The sequence below is a fragment of the Wyeomyia smithii genome, chromosome 3 (assembly GCF_029784165.1).
Source record: "Wyeomyia smithii strain HCP4-BCI-WySm-NY-G18 chromosome 3, ASM2978416v1, whole genome shotgun sequence".
In the NCBI taxonomy this organism is placed as follows: domain Eukaryota; kingdom Metazoa; phylum Arthropoda; class Insecta; order Diptera; family Culicidae; genus Wyeomyia; species Wyeomyia smithii.
The window spans coordinates 258,165,307-258,186,215 of NC_073696.1; the positions used below are offsets into that span (position 1 = coordinate 258,165,307).

Here is a 20,909-nt window from a genome sequence, read left to right on the forward strand (position 1 = left end):
AAGGATGCGCACTGCATTGCTGGGAAATGGATCATTTATTCTAATATTGTTCGATGTTGGCAATAATGAAGCGGATTTATCGTGGAAATTAGTTGTTTGCAGGTTCCGGTGAAAACGTTCGCAATAATTTAATAATGTTTCACGTAAGCTTTCTCGAACAATAGAAAACTCAACAGCGAAAAATAGTAACACAGGTATGGAAATTGCTATTTATCGTAACGTTATACCAACCAACATTGCATTAACCGTTTTAATAACAAAAGTTATACACACCCACCGTCTCTGCCAACGTTTCAATGCTCGGAACTTGGAAATTTCTGTTCGGATTTCCAATAAAGGAGCAAACATCACGACCAATAGCTTGAACCCTGCAGGCCAAAGTTAGGTGGAAGCCACTTAACTGTGCTCTGTGCGGCAAACTTTTCCTGCCATCTTGCTGCATCTTCCGGATCGACAAGCCACTCGAACTGGAGCAGCAACTGGCAACTACCGGAAGTCAGAAATTCATAAGTTTTTCCTTCCCCGTTTTCCGGGCTGGGCACAGAGAACCCCAAGAGGTGCAAAGTACCGCACAGTGCCACACCGCTACTGCTGCAGTAACTTGCACACGAACCGAACGGCCAATAAAACCGGACGGTAAACTTTCGCAACAGTAGCTGATACTCGACAAAATCTGCAGGCTGCAGTCAGTAAATCCGCAAGTTATGCAACGTCGACGACTTGAGCAAAATGTCTTCGGGCGATCAGTCAAAACTTTCGACTTGGAACAATAGTGCCGAGAAGTAGTCGTCGCTACTTTCCATTGAGCTTACGTGCAACTGTTTCGGGGGAGGATGGCAACGAATAAAAGCACACTGGTAAGCATCCGTTGCCGCTGGGTCAACGTTGATTGACACTTTGTTATATTTTGAATTCGAGTAAACGTTGGATGTACACAACAAAAAATACAGAATTGAATATTGTTTTACTAGATTTCGGTTGATTTGGGTCTGTATTTGTGGTGGAAACATGCTGTGATATTTTTAAATTGCAATTGTTAATTGGGTTTCACAGAACTAAGGAACAATGAAACACCTGTCCTAAACATTGACAGTTTCAATTCCAGTTAAAATCATTTTGGATTCCAGGAGACCAGGAGAGAGAAACACTCTCATTCAAATCGAAAATAAAGTGATTCGTGCAGGCGTGTTAACAGAAACAAAGTAAGTTATTTATATTTGTTCGTCAAAAAAGCGGTCCATTCCACCTCAGGAATACCGAAAATTCATGAAGATTAGATTTATGTGAGAAAAGTGCCAAACGCCACTTAACTCCTACTAGTTATACCATTCGAATTCCTTCTTACCAACCGAATGGTATTAGAAGGGACGAAAAACAATATAAAACTTCTGTATAGAAAACTCATTGGGGAAAGAGTTCTCCACTTCAAATCTCATACTTTCTAACAAAAGTTTTACTACGAAGCAATTCGAATACTACAAGGTATACAGTCTTAGGGGTTGTATAAAATGGTAACGTGGAACTAAACACAATTTCTAGTTACAAAGGTTATAGATCCGCAGACATAATCAATTCCTTTATTCAGTAACTTCCGTATTTTTATTCTCAGTTTTCACTTGAAATCTTTTTTTTTTTAAATATATTGAACAATATTCGAAAGAATTTCGTTTACACTTGTGCCTCTACTGTTTTTAGTAATGTTTTTTTCGAAACATTGTTCAAGCAAGAACGCTATTTCAAAAACCTTTACCTTTGAGACATCAAATTAGTGTATGTGTATGAAAGCAAACATCAATATATCTGTTAGGACGGGAAGCCTATTATTTTAAGATACTGATACAGAAAATGTCACAGTAAATGGTTGATGTCTATTCATGTCGTGTGTACTAGGCATGCTCACATGTGATTGGTTCATAGTTCGTGTAATTTTGTCCTTGAAATTTTCATCAATTTTTGCTGCGAAACAATATGAAATAATAATGATAACTAGCGTATTACAAAATTGTCCAACGTTGTATCTATTTAGCAACATATTGGTTATTGTTATCCATCATGTTCTTATGCGATTATTATGGTTTGAAATCGGAACATTTTCCAGTTTCATTTTCAATTTCACAGAAAATATCCCAGTATTTAAAATAAACAAGTAGTCCTACGTCAAAAAACCAACATTCGTAAAAATATTTCTGAACGTTCATTCAGTTTAACGGGTTTATGATTATGATTATGATCAGGCGCGCGGTATTTTGACTGCGCTCAGTGTGACTATCCTCATACATCGGTTTCGAATTTCAATTTCAATGACCACGTATCATCGACCTTACATCGTATAATGCTCGGGTGTGCCTCGTATTGGCTCTTTGGTCAGAGACCTTTTCCCCCTTACTCGCTTTATCGGTTATTTGAGCGCTTATCCATCATGTCACGAAACAACGCGGCGTGATTTTTTCCACTGGTACCAGTAGTTTGCTTAGTTTGCGTTTGGCGTGCGGTTGTTGCGTTTTACGAGACCATTTGTTTCAAGGTAAGGTTCAAAGTAAAGTTCACGGGATGAAACGCGAAGTTTAGTGTGATAGAGACTGTTAACGATTGGTAGGTTGCCGAAGATAACTAGAAACTTCAATTCTCCTGTGTGCCGATGCAGCAATCGTGGCGTGGCTCTATTTATATCGTCTCCTGGTGGCCGGTTGCCCAGAGACAGAGAAGTAACCATATCGTGCGCGAATTTGTGTAGGAAAGATCGCACGATTAACCTCGATGGATCCAGATCAATTCCTTTCCATTAACACCAATTCCTTCCTTTGATACTTGTGGATGATGCAGAGGATTCCTCGGTCTCTAGTAGCAACAAGTATTAAACTAACACTCCTGATATCCCTTCCTCTATTGATCTGCATTGGGCGTGGCCAGCTACATTATTGACCAGTGAAAAGAAAGATCTCCAGGAATTGTACACTGAAAATGGCTTGCTACTCCTAGGCACTATTTTGACGGTTCTTTGTACAATTTCAGCTGATTCTGGTCAATCACGGGCAACACACGGGCGATCAAATATGCTATGCTATGCTAAGCTTTATGATTATGATTATGACCATTTGATTGGTTTGTTTCAGAACAGAATGGCACATACTTATTTGATGTTAAATGCACGTTATAGATAGATTGAACAGGAATAAATTTATTTTTTATTACGTTGCCTTGAATTAGGAAACTAAGAAGTTTCATCAGGAAAAGCCTTCCTATTAGCTTGAGATGATATTTACTCGGACAGTGACCAGTGATCAGTTCAGTATAAGTACTAAGATCTAGTATAAGTATTAAGAGTATTATCCCAGTTCAGCAACACCTGACTTTTTTCCCATCCTGATAGCTCCATCTTTAGTGCGCTAAAGGAAATCCCACAGAATGGTTCAGGACCGATAAGTGTCGTGGCTGATCCAGCTCTTGCTAATTCCTTTTCATTTCCTTCGATGCCACAGTGTCCAGGAACCCAGTGAAGGTTTACCTCAAAGACGGTCAGTTTTCAACAAATTTCATTCGTGCCTGCAGCAATAGATTGGTAATTCAGCTACACGTTCACTAAAGTGCGGAAAATTGTGATTTTGTGACGCTAACTATTGTACTGCTAAAAAATGCAGAGCTTTGTTTTGAACGCGGATTTCACCCGATCAGAGCTGAAAACGAGACCAGTGATACCAAATGTGCAGATTTGTCTGCAAAACGCAGATTTTTGGAGTCCGTGTGCAGATATTTATTGATTAGCAGATATTTGCAGTTTTTCCACGTTTCTGCAGATTTTTGTCAGAATCTCCTTTATTTGCGCAGATTTTCTTGAAATGTGTGCAGATTTTTACAGACTTTTGCCTGCGCGAGCGAAATTTTTTCGGATCACGGATAGATTTTCTTCAGATTTCGAGTACATTTTTCCGGTTTTTCGAGCAGTTGCAGACATTTTTCAAAAACATCTGGCATCTCTGAACGAGACAAAATATCGTCTAATATGGGTATTTCCGGAATCAAGATGCTGTGTCCAGAAACCGGATGTTAAAATCAAGATAGTGAGAGGTCAAAAGTTAACCTTAAATGCCATTTTTAAATTCAAGATGGTGACTTCCAGTTTCTGAAAAACAGCCTCAAATGACCGAATATCACCCGAAACTGAAATTTAATGCTTCAGACAATCGAATTGATTAAACCTAATAAACTGAAAAAATGTCCTGTTGAATCCTTGAAACCAGCAGTCAGAGTTTCCTATTTTTCTTCATCCTGAGACAGCGGTTCTCAACCTGGGATGGGCGAAAGAAAAATCAGTAATGGCGCACAAAGCAATTTTTCTTTATAGTTCATCATTTATTGTTCAAACTTGCTCTTGAAACATGACTGTAGCAATCAAACAAACCATAGTCCAATTTGAAACCTGAACTAGACTACCACAACATGAGCTACCAGTACTCTCTCTTCCACTCTGCAACAATTAGTAACGTTTGATTGTAGAGGTAGGCGATCCGCTCACGAAGTGATCTAAAGAGCTGATTCTTTGAAGTGAGAGAGTGATCTACCGAATACTCTCGGCAAAAACTGATAGCTGAATTTGTTGATCAGGCAACGCAAGCGAAAGCCATGTGAAAGTTTTACAATCCTTTTACTGAGTGCAAAGCAGTGCGCGGAGCTGCAATAGAACTCCCAGCAACCAGCCACAACTGGCTGTTTGCTTCTGCTATGCATAACCCATACACCAGCTGCGAGAGCAAGCAAAAAATAACTTGCTACAGTTCACCCACAAGCACAGGGACTAGGTAAGGCCGAGTATGTACACGAATGGATAGTTAAAGTGAAACGAAAAAAGCGAAAGAACTAGTTAACTAATCTTCTGAATCTATATAAATGCAGGCAATCCGCTCGCGGGCAGATTAGAAGAGGCAGTTCTTTGCAAGAACTAGTATTTATGTCATACAAACCAAAAATTTTGATAAATAAACTCATCCAAATACGACTTTTATTTGATTTGAATATTCGTTTAAAGTATCAGTGCATCTGTAGCACTTTTTTCACAAATATAAGCGGCAAATTTACAATTTTTTTGAAAAATTTGCTTGAAAAAGTAGCACAAAAATGGATTTGGGCTCAAACTACTCAACATATTCTAGTGAAGTTGGTATAAACCTGTATATATTTTAAGAGCTCTATCTTTTCTTTTTCTAAAACTACTAAAACATTAGAAATCGGTTGAGGAACGACCAAGACCGAGAAACGGTATTTTAACCATAACTTCAAATTTTAGGGGTGTTCGCAAAATTTCTACGATGAGGGAATGCTACACTCATCAAGACCTACAACCTTCACTAGGTCATTACAGAAGTTCTTGTATTGTTTTTTCATTTGTAGCACAGTACTATATACTGGAAGATGGAGATGTAAAATGCTTGAGCGCTTCGAGGTACTCCTAAACTGCGTCCGATTGAGCTGAAATTTTGCACAAGTCTTTTTTGGGCCAATAAACAAAATGTACATGGTCGGCTTTTGAAAGCGTGCATACTCGACGTTAGCTAGCACCTGTCCTTGAGGTTAAAATTAGTTTTTGCTTGCTCTCGCGACTGATGAATGGGTTATGCTTAGCAGTAGCAAACAGCCAGTGCGGCTGGTTTCTGGGAGTTCTATTGAAGTTTCGCACGCTGTTTTGCGCTGGGTAAAAGTTGTGTAAAGCACTTCACATGGCTTGCGATTTCTGATAATAAATTATACTGATCGTAAATAAAATGAAGAACGGGGAGGGCGAGTGAGCGATTAAAAAGAACTAGTTCACGTTAGAGAGCGGAACAGCTCTGAGCCGCTCACTGTAGTAAACCATTTTCCCACCTCTATTTGATTGAACTCTCTCTTAAAATAACGTAAAGCTTAACAAAAAAAAAATATTAAAAAATTACCCAATTTTAATTCTGTAAATAAATTACGTAACGGTGCCAAGCGGAGCCTGCCAAAATCATTTCCAATAGACAATTATCAGTTTATAGTGACGCTTTGACCCGTCGCTTTCAATTGAAAAACTTTTGTATCATTCTCAAGCTCTTTGTGAGTCACATGAAAACTACTCGGAAGCAAGAGCTTTGATTTTGGCAACTGAATGGCTAGAAACTGATACAAATACTGAAAGAAAAGATTATCACCGTCACTCTCACATGACGGTTCTCAATCGAAAATGACAATGAGCGCTAACGGAGACAGGGAGCTTCCATACAGTACTTCGCGCAAATATAGGGACGAAGGAGAAAAGAAAACCGTGACGATATGAAACGGAGAACACCAATACCAGTTTCACAATCCGAAGTGGTTAAGCAGCGCCAGTGAGCAAAGGCGAAAAAAATGAAACTGTTCGAATCGAAATGACAGCGCGGAATTATCAGTTTCATTATTTTGTTTCGAAAATGTTGAGCCCTGGTGCCAAAGATTCCACTCTCATATGTGAGCTCAACCCTCTTTCAAGCGTTCCGTAATTTTTGTACGCCACCTGAATTAAATTTGTAAAACTAAGAATAATAACGAATGCGAATGCATTACAGTCAAAGATTTATAAAATAATATGAAGAAATAATGTTTGAAAAATGCAAAATTTTAACCTACGCAAATCAGACATTGAGAATAGGAAATTTTTGTGGTAGAATTAAATTAAAACATTGTCTATTCTCAATATCTAATTCCATTATACACACTCAATAAGAAATTCATAAGTTAATGACAGTTAACGGTATAAATTGATCAGAACAGTCAGAATATCATTCGCTTAAGCTTGAGCTTGACGAGCCAGAACAGTCAGAAATTTTTTCAATTGTCAAACCAAAAATTTTTATCTATTGGGGACAAAGGATTTTATGATAGTTTGAGACCCTTTCCTCCTTTGGAAAGAAGGGCTCTCATACAAATAAAGCACAAATTTCTACATAACTCTCAAACTTATCAAGCAAATAGAGCCATATTTGACATATGGATGTTTTGAGGAGCAAGAAATATTTCTATGGTAGTTTGACACCCCAACCTGCTCTGGAGGAGAGGGCTTCCAGGCAAACGAAACCTAAATATCTGTTTACTGGAGATTTGAGCAAGCAAATGGAACCAAATTTGACGTGTGAAGATTTACAGGAGGAAGAAGTATTTCTGTGGTAAATCGACACCCCTTCCTCCTTCCCTCATTACTCTTAAAGGGAGGGAGGGAGGAAGGGGAATTTCCATATAAATTTCTGCATAACTCGAGAACTAATCAAGCTATTGAAACCAAATTTGACATGTTGAGGTTTTTGAGGGTAAAAATATGGTTTTGGGGAAGAGGTGGTTATATTTTAGAGCTCAGAAATCTTTGAATGTCTGACAATGAACTGTAGGGAACTGATGAAGCCTTACAATACAAATATACACCACGGGAAAAAATACTTTTCTGCGGAATTGAAATATTTAATACACAAAAAAAAGTTTTTTTTTTTGTTTTCAGAAAAACCTGAAGTTATCACGGAACATCCGGTAAAAAGTCCTGGATGAAAAATGAAAGAAATTCCGTTTTGAAGGTTAGATCATTAGAAAAATAATGTGAATATTTTTCAATATATTTGTATTCCAATGATTGTGGACGATTTGGAAAGACATTTCCATCAAAAAAACTTGTAGCGAATTGCTTTCTTAATGTTCTAAATGTGAGTTCTAAATGTATCTAGTTAATACGAATTAAGGATTAGAAAGTTAGAAAATTCATAACAGATTTTATATTAACACAAAAAAAACGATTGAATATTCTTTGATATTTATTTTTCCTAAAAGTTGACATTATTCCAAAATTTTTGGAACAAAGTTTAGGGTGGAGAAATGTATGGAAAATTTTTACTTTCAAGAAAAGTTAGAAAGAATTTCTTCAAGTTCTACTTTTAAGAGAACAATCAAATTCCAATGATGCAATATGATTTTAATCACAATTTCAAACCATAGAATCTTTAGTGAGTAACTTTTTGAATGCATCCGTTTTAATGATATTTCAATATAAGATTCGGAAAGTTCGAGCTTTTTATGAAAAAAAAAAACGTTATTCACGGGTTATGCGTGCTTGCTTCAACAGCACAAGATTAGATGAATAATTTATCAGTTATTTATTCAACCGTGGAAATAAATCTGTGTGAAACTAATCTCCGATTTAACATGCAGTGTACAAAAAATACTGTGATGTCTAGAACGAATATAGCAGTTTTAAAAAGGTAGGTCTAGTCTTTCTCTGTTAATAAAATAACTACCATTTTGGTACAATGAAATATTGAAAAAAAAAATAAATAACAGGAGGGTTGTTACAAAGCCACGACCGCAAGGTTGAAGTAGAATACTTTTACAAGAAAGATAACCCGGATGCTTACGTGTCAGTCATTTTTTCTAGTAAATAAACGTTGACTAATCAGATCAATCGAATTTTGCGCTTCAAAAAGGATTGACCATTTTCAATAATATAGTAAGTTGCTTGTCATGGTTGGGACTTGACAATTTCTAAATTTTGAGATGAAATTTTCTCGGATGTCGTCCTCATGACTGAAGGAAAAGATAATTCAGTACGTTCTGAGACACGGAAATAAAGTAAAATTTATAACTTTTACAAATTTAAAAATGTTAATTAACTCAAGAGAAAACATTAACGCTTTAATCATCAGGTTTTCATTTCATCCTGAGAAGGACAATTTGTTGTTCAATTTAGTATCGGATAGGATGCCGATTACATCTTTGCGTTATCACTGACAGTGCGAACAAAGTATTCGTTGTGATAAAACAAACAGTGAAATGCTGATATAACACTCAAAACTAGACGGCTCACGTGTTGTCAAAATGAGTCAACTTTTCATTGAATGCATTTACTAGTGCCCACTAAGGCACAGAAACTGCATTTAACTAAAGTGCCTCACTGCATCAGCCGTTATCGATGCTGAGATCCGCTGCTACTAGTGCGCTATCCATAGCCATGCCACAGTTGTGGTCGCTATACGCTGCCATTGGTATCCACTGTCCCTGCATCAGCTAACCCAACTGCTATCGTTGCTGGAATCCGCTGCAACTAGTGCGCTATCCATAGCTACGCCACAGCTGTGGCCGCTTTCCGCCATCGCTGGTATTCACTGCACTGCTAGTGCTGCTGCTAAGGGAGGACGACTGCTGTTGTCGCTGTCTAGAACTATTATGAGCGGATTCGACTGAAACAGGCTTTTATATAGGCTGAATAGCATATTTTCAATTGCAAGGTATAGATTCTGTCGACCGTGCTTAGGAAGCAATCATATAACGACCAATCAGAGGTCGAATTTTTCGTTTTGAAAAGGCTTGACTATTTTCAATAGTACAATAGTGTGAATAATAAAATTACAATTATCTTCTTTTGGGAGGGATCATAGAAGATTTTCCAATCTATTGCTGCAAGAACGAAGGAAATCCATCGAATACTAACCGATTTATTAGCATTTGAAATTGGACATATTTTTCACTTTTTTCGGTTTTAGGTTTTCATTTCACATCCCTATGTAGCCGAACTTCCTGAGAGAAGTATTCTACTTCAAAAAAAAATTATTCGCTAAAGCGTTGTTTCTATTTGCGAAATAGGAGTATTCTATAAACCATAAGTATTGAGCGATAAATACCTTACGGCAGGTCCGGAATTGAAGGGGGGGGGGCAAATGCCCCGGGCCTCCCGACTCCAGGGGCCCCATAGTCCTGGGGCGACCTTTTTTTTTGCTCGTCACCTTCCAGAATGTTACCTCTAAATAACAAATTTGCCCCGGCCCCCCACCGTCTAAATCCGCCCCTGCCTTACGGCGATCCTCAAATTCACTGTTAACACCTAAAATACCTAATTATCTCAAGCTCAAAGTGAAACAAAATGCTTTTCACTGGCAATGTTTTTTTGGCATTCGGAAACGCTCTGAACATGAGCTTGCATTTTGTATTTTTTTGACCAACTGCTTACCCATAAATGGGTTTGGAGAACTTTTTTACTATTGAACTATTCGAAAAAAATTTTCCATGATTCTGGAATGTTATCAAATACTTATACGTGTACAAAGTTTCATTATTCGCTTATATGCGAAATGAAATAATTTTAGGAATTTCAGCACTATTGTTATTCCTAAAAATTTTGACTAAGCTAAAATCGAAAAATTGACGAACAGGAACCTAGGTTATAGCAAACCCCGAGGGAATGTCCAATGCTCCTGTTCAACGTTGATTGGATTTTTTCCATCAAAATGAGAAATGGGTATCCTTCACCATCACGCAAAGTGAACCTATCAGGAGCGAAAACCAGAGGCACATTTTTAATAATCTTTGCTTCTTTTTTCGCTCATGGACCACAAAAAAAAACCTGCTCGAACGTTGTTCGAGCCTGCCATAAAAAGTTCACGTCTCTCACATAAAATATTACTGCAATGAAATTTGCCTAGGTTCAAAAATTCCACCCTGGCCACGATAACTAATCGGGACAGAACTCTGACGAGGATGACGACGATGATGATGAACATTGGTGACAACAGTGAGGATGCTTGCAGTTGATGGATGAACGTACGTCTCTTGTCTTTTCTATCAAAAAGCTACCGAAAGTTGGCAGCATGAACCAAAAGCGTAGGTGTCACTATGTGTGATTGTCTATGCGCTGTTGTGAGTTTACTGGTATGTTTGGGGCTTCAATGTCAATGCATGCAAGTGCAGAGACAATCTCGGAGCAGACGACAAAGTCGTAACTATTCAGGATTCAACATTTTGGTATATTTTGCCGGCTGTCTGCGAAGGAATCAACACAGACAGAGCATATCTCCCCATTCTTAACGATTCTTGTTGTGCTGTATGTTAAATATATAGCAAAATGGCCCCTACAGAGGGATACCCGAGATACGGAAATTAACTTTCTACCAATCGCGATACGGGATCGTACCGGAAATGATGCGCAGCCAGAGGGCGGGAGAGAGACAAACCACCACCAATCTTCAGCTAGCAGAAACGATAATTATTTAGCTAGACTGAGAAACAGATTATTGGTGGTCACCAAAAAAATCAGGCTTTGAGAAAAAAAAATCGATCAAACAGAAACGTTTTTCGGCCAATCAGGATTTTTCAATCTGCTTGTTGTTCGCAACTGAAGCATGTTTGAAAAAAAAAATCGATACACACAACCGAAGCGGGGGAAATGTTTCCAGAGCACAAATTAATTTAGCACAAAAATGAGATTACCGGACCCTTGCTATCGGTTTGCCACTCGAATAAGTGCAACGTACGGTCGATATCGGCCGAGTTTTCTGCTTCAAATGAGAAACGTATTCGATAGTCCCGTTTTCCTATATTTAGCCTAACAGCTAAGGGTGAGCTAGGTCCAGAGCAAACAGTGCTGCAGAACAAATTAGATTCAAGGGTAGAATTTCCTAGGTTGAGGAAAATTTTCAGCTGCGCGTATTATGGCAGGGTGGGAATAGGTGTTGTTTCTTGTTTGTTGCTTAAACGTGATACGGTTACCTGGGAATGGTTTTTCATTAATTTGGACTGAGTTCGTATTTAGTAATTTATTCAGTTTGTTGGTAAAAGTTTGCCTTATTGCTCTGCTATACCGAAAGTTTTGATTAGTTGCGAGTCATTGGATTTGAGTTTTTCACGAGCCTACGTTACATGGCGACCGTGACCAGAATCATCAGACGCAGTAGAACGCAAAATAGATTGAAAGCTAATTATGTGAATGGGAAAATTAGATAAATTGATAACTCATTACTGATATTAGTTGAATTTACACAAGCAGTTGCTAGATTCGTGGTTACTTTTTGTAAAAATAGACTCGTCTATTGTGATAAAAACTAATTTACTTCCTCTGTCGCAAACAGCACTCCTGCTTCTGTAGTACTCGTGAAATTGCTAACCATTTCTCGGTTTTGTTGAGAGTTCGTGTAAAATATCGGGTGCCTTTTTTCATCCCCTTACCCAAAACTTTAAGTTTATCAACAAAACTGAAGCTCGCTGATGCATGAAATTGCCATATTATGATTTCACATGACTGGGGCATGCTATATATACACGCAAAAACAAAGACGATTGATTGCAGCGTTCCGCGCAGCGAGATAAAAATTACTAGGTTGAATCAAAAAACGTTGTTCGCCTCGTTGCTTCTTGTTCGAAGAGTGTTCTAGCAAGCGACCAAGTGAACCTCTTTATTGCTGCGATTAGAAACGCTACAGTAGCCTCAGCGAATTTCGACCAGTCATAGTGAACGAGCATCGGTAAATGACAGCGCAACCGAAAAACTCGTAGCCACAAATAAAATTACAAAGCACCACTCTCTTATCTTCAGTGACATAACGCTAGGTGAACAAGATGGAAGTAGAGCTTGCTTACGTTCTTTCCTTTTTAATCGTGGTTGGATTTTTGTACCGCTGGTTAAACAAGAACCGTGATTATTTCCGCGACAAACCAATTCCTTCGATTCCGATTAAACCCATCCTAGGCAGCACGGGACCTCTGTTTTTGAAGCAAGTTGCGCTGGCCAATTTCGTCAAATCTCTGTACGAGAAGTATGCCGGTTCGAAGTAAGTTCACGCACCCGGATCATCAATCCAAAAAATTTAATCTTCCTCATGTAATTCCATAGAGTTGTTGGATTCTTCGACATCAACAGTCCGATGTACATGTTCCGTGACCCCGAGTTAATCAAGAAGATTGGAGTGAAGGATTTCGACCACTTTATGGATCATCGACCCGTGTTAGGCAAAAATTACGTAGACCACTCGGAGACGTTGTTTCCGAAGACGTTGTTCGCGCTAAGCGACCAAAAGTGGAAAAACATGCGGGCGACCCTCAGTCCGGCCTTTACCGGATCCAAAATGCGCCAAATGTTCGACCTGGTGCGAGAGTGCTGTGAAAGGTTGGTTAAGTTTTACCAGGACGAAATCGGTTCCGAGCGGATTGGGCGGGAATACGAAATGAAGGATGTGTTTTCGAGGTTCACGAACGATGTGATTGCTACTGCTGCGTTCGGAATTAAAGTGAATTCCTCGCAAGACCGCGATAACGACTTTTACGTTCAGGGAAAGAAAATGATGCAGTTTAACAGATTATCGGTTGCTTTTCGAGTTATTGGCTATCGACTTCTTCCATCGGTGCTCAGCCTTTTTGGGGTGGATATAATTGACCAAGAGCAGAGGAAATATTTTTCTTCAATCATTAGAGAGGCTGTGAAAACTCGTGAGGCACAACGAATCATTCGACCAGACATGATCAATCTCTTGATGGAGGCCAGAAAGGGTCTTCTGCAGCATCAGAAGGAATCGGAACAGAATGAGGGATTTGCAACAGTGGAAGAATCAGAAATTGGAAAGGCTCGAGTTGCGAAACTAATTACAGAAGCGGAGATGATTGCTCAGTGCTTGATTTTCTTCCTGGCTGGGTTTGATACGGTGTCAACTTGCTTGACCTTCCTGATCTACGAACTTACTCTGAACCGAGATGTTCAGGATAAGCTTTACGAGGAAATTATGGAAACGTATCATTCGCTGGACGGACAATCATTAACCTACGACGCATTACAGAAGATGAAGTACATGGATATGGTCGTATCGGAGGCGCTTCGAATGTGGCCACCGATAGCGGCGATGGATCGCCTTTGCGTTCGGGACTACGAATTGGATGATATGGAAGGATTACGGTTTACCATCAGCAAAGGTACCGGAGTATGGCTCCCCATCCATGGGCTGCATCACGATCCCAAGTATTATCCAACTCCGGAAAAGTTCCTACCGGAACGGTTTAGCGACGAGAACAAGTCCAGCATCAACCTGGGATCCTACTTGCCATTCGGTATTGGACCAAGAAACTGTATCGGGTCACGATTTGCGCTGATGGAAGTGAAAGCGATAGTGTACTATATGTTGAAGAGTTTCACGTTCAAAAAAACTCCCAACACCCAAGTGCCACTTATACTCAAAAAAGGAGCCTCCGGATCGGAAGCTGAGGAGGGAGTATTTGTTGAGTTTAGACCGCGGAATGCGACTGAGTGATCAAATAAACCTTTTTTTTTTAACAAAGAAAAACTTAATATCGATCCTATTTGATATTTTGCAAAAATTCACACTGCAAACCACTGGAAGAATTTTGCAGCGAAATCTTCGTTTACAAGATGAGTTAAATTTTTTTTTGCCGTAGAATTATGTCCTATTTTAGTGGGGCGGCATGTCAGAAAAAAGAAATGGAGTGAAACAGCAGAATGAAATATTCCAAAAACTTAAAAGTTTGTTAAAACTGAAATGAAAACTCTAGTTTATGAAATCATTTTTGAAAACATTTTTTGATATTAAAGTTGTAAAAAATCACAGCCAATTTGATTTCAATTCAACCAATCACATGCCCGCATTGATGCAATCAAAGCAAATCCGACACACGACAATAAAACGTCACATAAGCGAACTCTCAGTGGGAAAGAAGCCTCGTGAACGACATATTGAAGCAAAAAACGATATTTTTGCCGTCTCCTGTCTGCAAGTGACTACTTCAAATAAATGATTTCGGATCGCTAAGCACCATTGGTATTGGTATTGTCCCAATAGAGATACTCGGCATGCCAGTTACTTCTCTGGTCATTGCGTATTCCCGTTCTCTTGTTATTTCTTTTAACTTAATTAGTTGTAGTGTAGTTGCATCAATGTGTGTTACAACAACCAAGTTACTCTATCCAGGGTGGCGAAAAATTTGTAATTTGTAATTTGTATTCCCTGAAATATAACATTGATTCCTTTGATATTTATCAGCATTCAGCATAAAAAAGTGCAACGTAGATGAACGTAACTAGGAAATCCCAGCGGAAAAGTATTGAACCAGATTTAAAACTGAGCCGTAGAGGTCCCGAAATAGCCTTTTATGTTAGAAAAATCAATTTTTCGCTAAAGAATCTTTCAAAAAAGAATCGTGTCTCAGACAAAAATTTTTCCCTGAATATTTTTCAGTTTTCCCTGATTTCCCTGACCGAAAAATGGATTCCTGACATTCCCTGACTTGCCTGTCCATCACAACAACAAACAAATTTCCATTTACATAATTCAAACAATCTCGACAATCCAAAAATGTTCGCGTTTAGTGACAAAAACATTCTTTTTAAGGATTTGTAAAGCCGTTTCATAATCGCTAAAAAAATTCAGCATTGCTTCAAGAACGTGTTTGTGGCCCTGGGAAAGATCGATTGTAAATTGTACATGATAGGCGAATGGAACAATTTACTTGGAGCTAGTGTATTCCACAACAGCTTTAGTTATATTCAGACCTGCTTGGCAAGGCTCTCAGGTAACAACAAACCTACGGAAGTTTGAACATCACTGACATAGCTCTTTTTACGATAAGGCCTCTTCTTTTTCTTGTCTACTTGTCGACGAAAAATCACAAGGGTTGTATGCAAAGCCGCGACCGGTTTTTTGTTGTATTACTGGTACTGAATATGTTAAAATTTTATGCAAAAGAAGAGCCGAATTTCAGGTCGCACTAAAAAATATGAAATCTTCAATAATTTGTTTGTTGTCCTTATATTATCATTCTGATAACACAGTTGATAGCTTTTTCCACACAGAAAATATGACGGCCCATATACTTTGAATGCCAGCACTTAAAAACATTTGTGTGTTGTCAAAATACGGCAACTTTTCATTAGAGAAAGTGCCGGCTAATGTACCTACTACTAATGCTGCTCGCTACTGCACAAAGGCAGCTTTTACTAGAGGAAGTGCCGCTGCACCAGCTGATCCCAATATCGCTGCGGATACCACTGCTGCTGCTGATGCTATCCGCTGCCACAGCTGCTATTATTTACCAGGAATTGTTGTAATCGCTGTTTAGAACTTATATGTGCCGTTTCGTCGGAAACAGGCTCTTATATAGGCCAAATAGTATATTCCGATAGGGATAGGCGAACGCCGTTCATAGGGATAGGGATAGCCGTTCATATGAACCGGTTTTTAAAAAAGAGCGAAAGAACGAACGGCTCACGAAAAAGAACCACGGTTCTTTGAGCGCACCAAAACTGTTTGGTTCGCGCGAACCCGAAGTTTACCGAGACAACACGAACTGTCAATGCTCGTGAATCATTGTGAACCATGAGCCGTTCATATGAGTCGGTTCAGAACCGTGAGTGAACGGTTCAAAGCCGCTCTTGCAAAAGAGCCGTTTCGCCCACCCCTATATTCCGAATTACTAGGTCTATAATACTGTCGAATGTGCTTGGGATAGCAATTATATGACGATCAATCAGATCAATCGAAATTTGCGTTTCAACTAGGATTGACCATTTTCAATAATATAGTTGCTTGTCATATTAGGTTTGACAATTTTTAAGGTTTGATTATGCGATAAGCTAATTTTTATGCAGATCGAGTGTTGTGCTTATTACTAAAGGAAAAGAAAATTCAGTGCGTTCTTTGACATGAAAATGAAGTCAAATATATAACTGACCCGCTGCAACCGCTGCGCTATCCGTTGCCATGCCACAGCTGTGGCCGCTTTCTGCAGCACTGCTACTGCTGCTACTGCTGCTAAGGGAGGACTGCTGTTGTCGCTGTCTAGAACTATTATGAGCGGCTTCGGCTGAAACAGGTTCTTATATAGGCCAAATAGCACATTTCAAATTACTAGGTCTATAATCCTGTCGACCGTGCTTGGGAAGCAATCATATAACGACCAATCAGAGGTCTGATTATTAATTTTTACAAGGCTTGACAATTTTCAATAGTACAATAGTTTAAATAATTTAATTATAATTTTCTGCGTTCGGGAAGAATCTTAGAAGATTTTCCAATCTATTGCTGCAAGGACGAAGTAAATTTATTGAAAACTAACCGATTCATTAGCATTTGAAATTGGACATATTTTTCACTTTTTCCCATTTTAGATTTTCATTTTATATCCCTATGCAGCCGAGTATGTAGCCGAACTTTCTGAGAGACAAAGTTCTACGTCATAACTAATGTACTTTCGCGCAAGACGTTCATCTGTATATTCACATACAATGTACAGTGCTGCCAGTCCATCCTCTTTTTTGAATTCCTTCATTCTATCAGCTACGCCGTGCCGCCGCCTAGATGTTGCGTTAGTCATCTTTTAAAGGGGCCACATTCCACGTGGACAGATTTTTAACTGTTCTGACCTCTCTCTTTCCCTCTCCGTGGACAGTTGTATGAACCTTTGGACATTACACAGACCTCTTTCCCCAAAGCTGTCCACGGGGAATGTGAAAAAGGTACTTAGGACAATCACACGGGTTTTTCTCATCATAGAGGTAGAAGTTTTGTAAATCGCTATTCCGCTCATTCGAATTTGCAAGTTCAATTGTCAAGAGAAAGACAAATTCTCGTTCATCTCGTGTTCGTAAAGAAAATTATGCGCGTTGGTGCTGGAGAACCTGTCGATCAGGTGCTATAATAGAGTATCTTGCTGCAAAATGTGGTCCCCGTGGCTCTGTGGTTAGCGATGTCGGTCGGCTAGCTCTCCCACACGGTTGTGATATCGGGTTCGATTCCCGATCGAGTCGAGTTTTCTCGACTCAGCACTGGGGCACGGTGTATCGTTGTACTTATCCTACACATACAAAATGTGCCAAAAACAATATCGATAACGAATTCTCTCAACTTCTAGTTTATCGAGACCGCTATTAGCCCCAAGGCTAAGCGTGCGATATTGTTTGTATTGTTTTGCTGCAAAATTGTAGGGATTTGTTTATTTGTTTACTACAATTTATCCGACAAGAGTCTTAATGAATAACAGAGATTAACAGTTATAGGTTCGTTACATTTAGGGGTACTGGGGGTAAGCCCGGCACTGAGGGTAAGACCGTCACCCCTATGATTTTACTAGAAAACGCTAATTAAATGTGTTTTGGAATATGTGAAGTGTTGGTATTTAATATTTTAGACATTTTAAGATACATCGAAGCCACCGTGAAACGTCAAACGTCAAAATAATAGACAAAACATACGCTACTGCAGCATATGCGTAAACGGATTTTTCGTGAGTGGGGTAAGCCCGACATGGTCTGAGGCTAGTTGAATGTTACTGACACATATTTCTCATCTAATACCGTTGTTTCGCTGCTAAATAAATTAATGAATCGGCTAAGAACCATGCACTTAAGTTCCTCTGTGATTTATAAATGATTTCAAGGGTTATTAGAAGTGTCAAATGTACTGAATCAAGTCACAGAACTGACCGCTTTCCCGGTGGTATTTGGAATATGCTCCGGTGTGGTCAGTGTGATCCTGGCTTCGATTAAACTAGTTAATAATATGATTTAAAGTGCCACATGATAGGTTTGCCGAGCATCAAATTCTTTCATTGTTTATACATAATGTTCACCGGAACTTGTTCCGGCAATCTCCCCAGAACCAGCTAACCGACAACAACCAAATTCAACAGTAACATACAGAAATGTAAGATCACTTATTTGGCGGTTTCCGAATTCAAATTGGTTCAGTTAATTCGAGTTAATTCATGAACAAACTAAGGTGCCGGTGTTACCCCCAAAGGGGTGCCGGTTTCACCCGCACTGATTGCTAAACGTCGTTTTTATCTTAGTTTCAAAACTTCACTATTCCTTGTAAAATAACAGTTTGAAAGTACTGAAAACCTTCATATATTGTAGAAACAATCTGGGCAATGATTCTGTGAAAGAAATATAACAATATTTACCATCAAGTCCTACTAAAGAATCATTTTTCTTAGGGGGCCGGGCTTACCCCCAGTACCCCTACAGATGAATATCAATAAAAACATTAACACTTCAACGTAATTGATTGGAGGCTAAGGGCCTTTTTGACGTAGAGTCACATCAAACGTCGAGGTTTTTGACGTAGAGTCACATCAAAAAAAGGGTGTAAATTGAAAGTCTATACATTGAGAGCAACACGAAAATTGTCCAATTTCAAATGTAAGTTTTCATCGATTTTCCTTTATGCTTACAGCAATAGAATGGAATAGAATACCAACGCCCACTAAGATACGGAAAATTGTAGTTTTGTGATGCTAACTATTGTTCTATTGAAGAATGTAGAGTCTTATTGTTTGAAACGCAGATTTCGACCGATCAGAATGGAAAATAAGACTAAATACCGTCCAATATCAATTATGTCGAGAGAACGGAAATCATCTTCAGACGCCATATTGAAGTTCAAGATGGTGACTTCCGGTTTCCGGAAAACATTCCAAAATGGTTGGCGTTTCCGTAATTGTGATTATGCACAGAGGCCAAAAATCGACTTCAGATGTCATTTTGAAAGCCAAGATGGTGATTTTCAGTAACTGGAAATCAACCTAAACTGGTCTAATATCACCCGGAAACAAATCATTAAAGGAAAAGAAATGAAAGGTATTTATTACTAAAATCTACCGCTTCAGGCCATCAGATAGATTAACTTCAGTCCTTTCAACATGCGGTCGTGTCTCATACACAAGCTCTCCATGTTTTGACGTAGAAATCCGTCTCATGGCAACATACAAACTCAAAACCCAAAAACATCGAAAGCGTTACGAGAATTGTCTACTGTCGAATGCTCGAGACTCAGTCAATTTTCAACGGATTTTCTTCAATCTCACATCAACCGATTGAATCTTTTGCTATGCGTCCAATAAAATGCGGAAAATTGTGATTTTGTGTTGCTAACTAGAGTAATACTGAAAGCAGGCGACTCACTCGTTCGCAGCGTTCCACACGGACCAACCGGCGGACCTCAGCACAGCATAGCATTGCTGAACATGTCCGCTGTATTCTGTCCGGGTTTGTCGCGTCGCGTTTACGCGCGTGTGAGTGTGCCGGTAGAGCATTTTTATTTTCGTTATGTCTTGTTTGCTTGCTTGCAGTGTGTGCGGAGCGGAGAATAACAAGAGTACTAGAATCATTCCATGTCCTGTTGCAAAAAAAAAAAAAACAAGGACATAAGATAGGCTGTCGTAATTCTACGTTAACCTTGCGGTCGTGTCATATAAACAACCTCTTTCACTATTTTTAAGGTACCGTAAATCTATGATCTATTTCGTCCGAAACTGTCGTTCCTCTATACTCTAAGGTCTTTTTTACGCGGGGAATGCGTTCTAAATTTGTATGGGGCCGCGTGGAAAAGACTCGCATTGAATTCGTGAGCGTCCTTGAAAAGGATTCCTGAAAAAAGAATCCTCAGGAATGCCCTGTATATGACTCTAGGACTCTTGAATGAGAATCGTGAGTGGGGATCCTCCGGATCGTGTTTGCGATTCTTTTCACGACTCCGTCACCGAGTTATAGGTATTCTGGGGATTCTTACTCATGCTTCTCTGCGTTAAAAATATTTTTTCCATTTCCGTTAATAATATTTTTTCCATAAAATTCACCCAATTTAGTTCAACAGGTCGATTGCGTGGTAGTTTTATGGAAACTTTAGTTTTGACAACGAGCAAACTTGTTGTGAAACGTATACATAACAAATTTCTAACATTATTTTAATGTTTCGATTTTGATCGACAAGCGCGTATTCTAACATTTTTTTTAATTGACTTAATTTCCAGGTCCGACCACTAGAAGCGCTGCAGTAAAATAAACAGTGCGTTCAAATATTGAATGGCGCGAGCTTTAATCAACGCAACATGATGCAAATTTTCCAATTTCTTCTCAAATCACCCGGCTTTTTTATGCAGCTTTCCCTGCAGTTGAAAGCAGTCACAAACAGAAAAGCATTAGCCAATTGTGTGGCACATATAACCTCGATCATTTGCTTTACTATTTTGCACCGACCGCACGGTACGAGAAAAAGTAACGGATTTTCCACTCCATTTATCGTGATGATCCAATCTAGTTGTTTCGTCGTGACCACCGCCGTTGGGAGCATTCTCGCGTGTTCTTACCTGAAAATGGGACGAAGAAAAAAAACGAA

At 39.1% G+C, this 20,909-nt stretch overlaps 2 protein-coding genes across 5 annotated transcripts in view; one reads left to right on the forward strand and one right to left on the reverse strand.

The window, feature by feature from the left end:
• Positions 1–20,909, reverse strand: part of LOC129727607 (furin-like protease 1) — a 460,593-nt gene that overhangs the window by 161,106 nt on the left and 278,578 nt on the right. The window lies entirely within an intron of this gene.
• On the forward strand, positions 12,316–14,232 carry LOC129727612 (probable cytochrome P450 9f2). Its single transcript, XM_055685608.1, has 2 exons — positions 12,316–12,566; positions 12,629–14,232. The coding sequence occupies exons 1-2, from the start codon at positions 12,355–12,357 to the stop codon at positions 14,031–14,033; spliced, it is 1,617 nt and encodes a 538-aa protein (XP_055541583.1). The 5' UTR covers positions 12,316–12,354; the 3' UTR covers positions 14,034–14,232.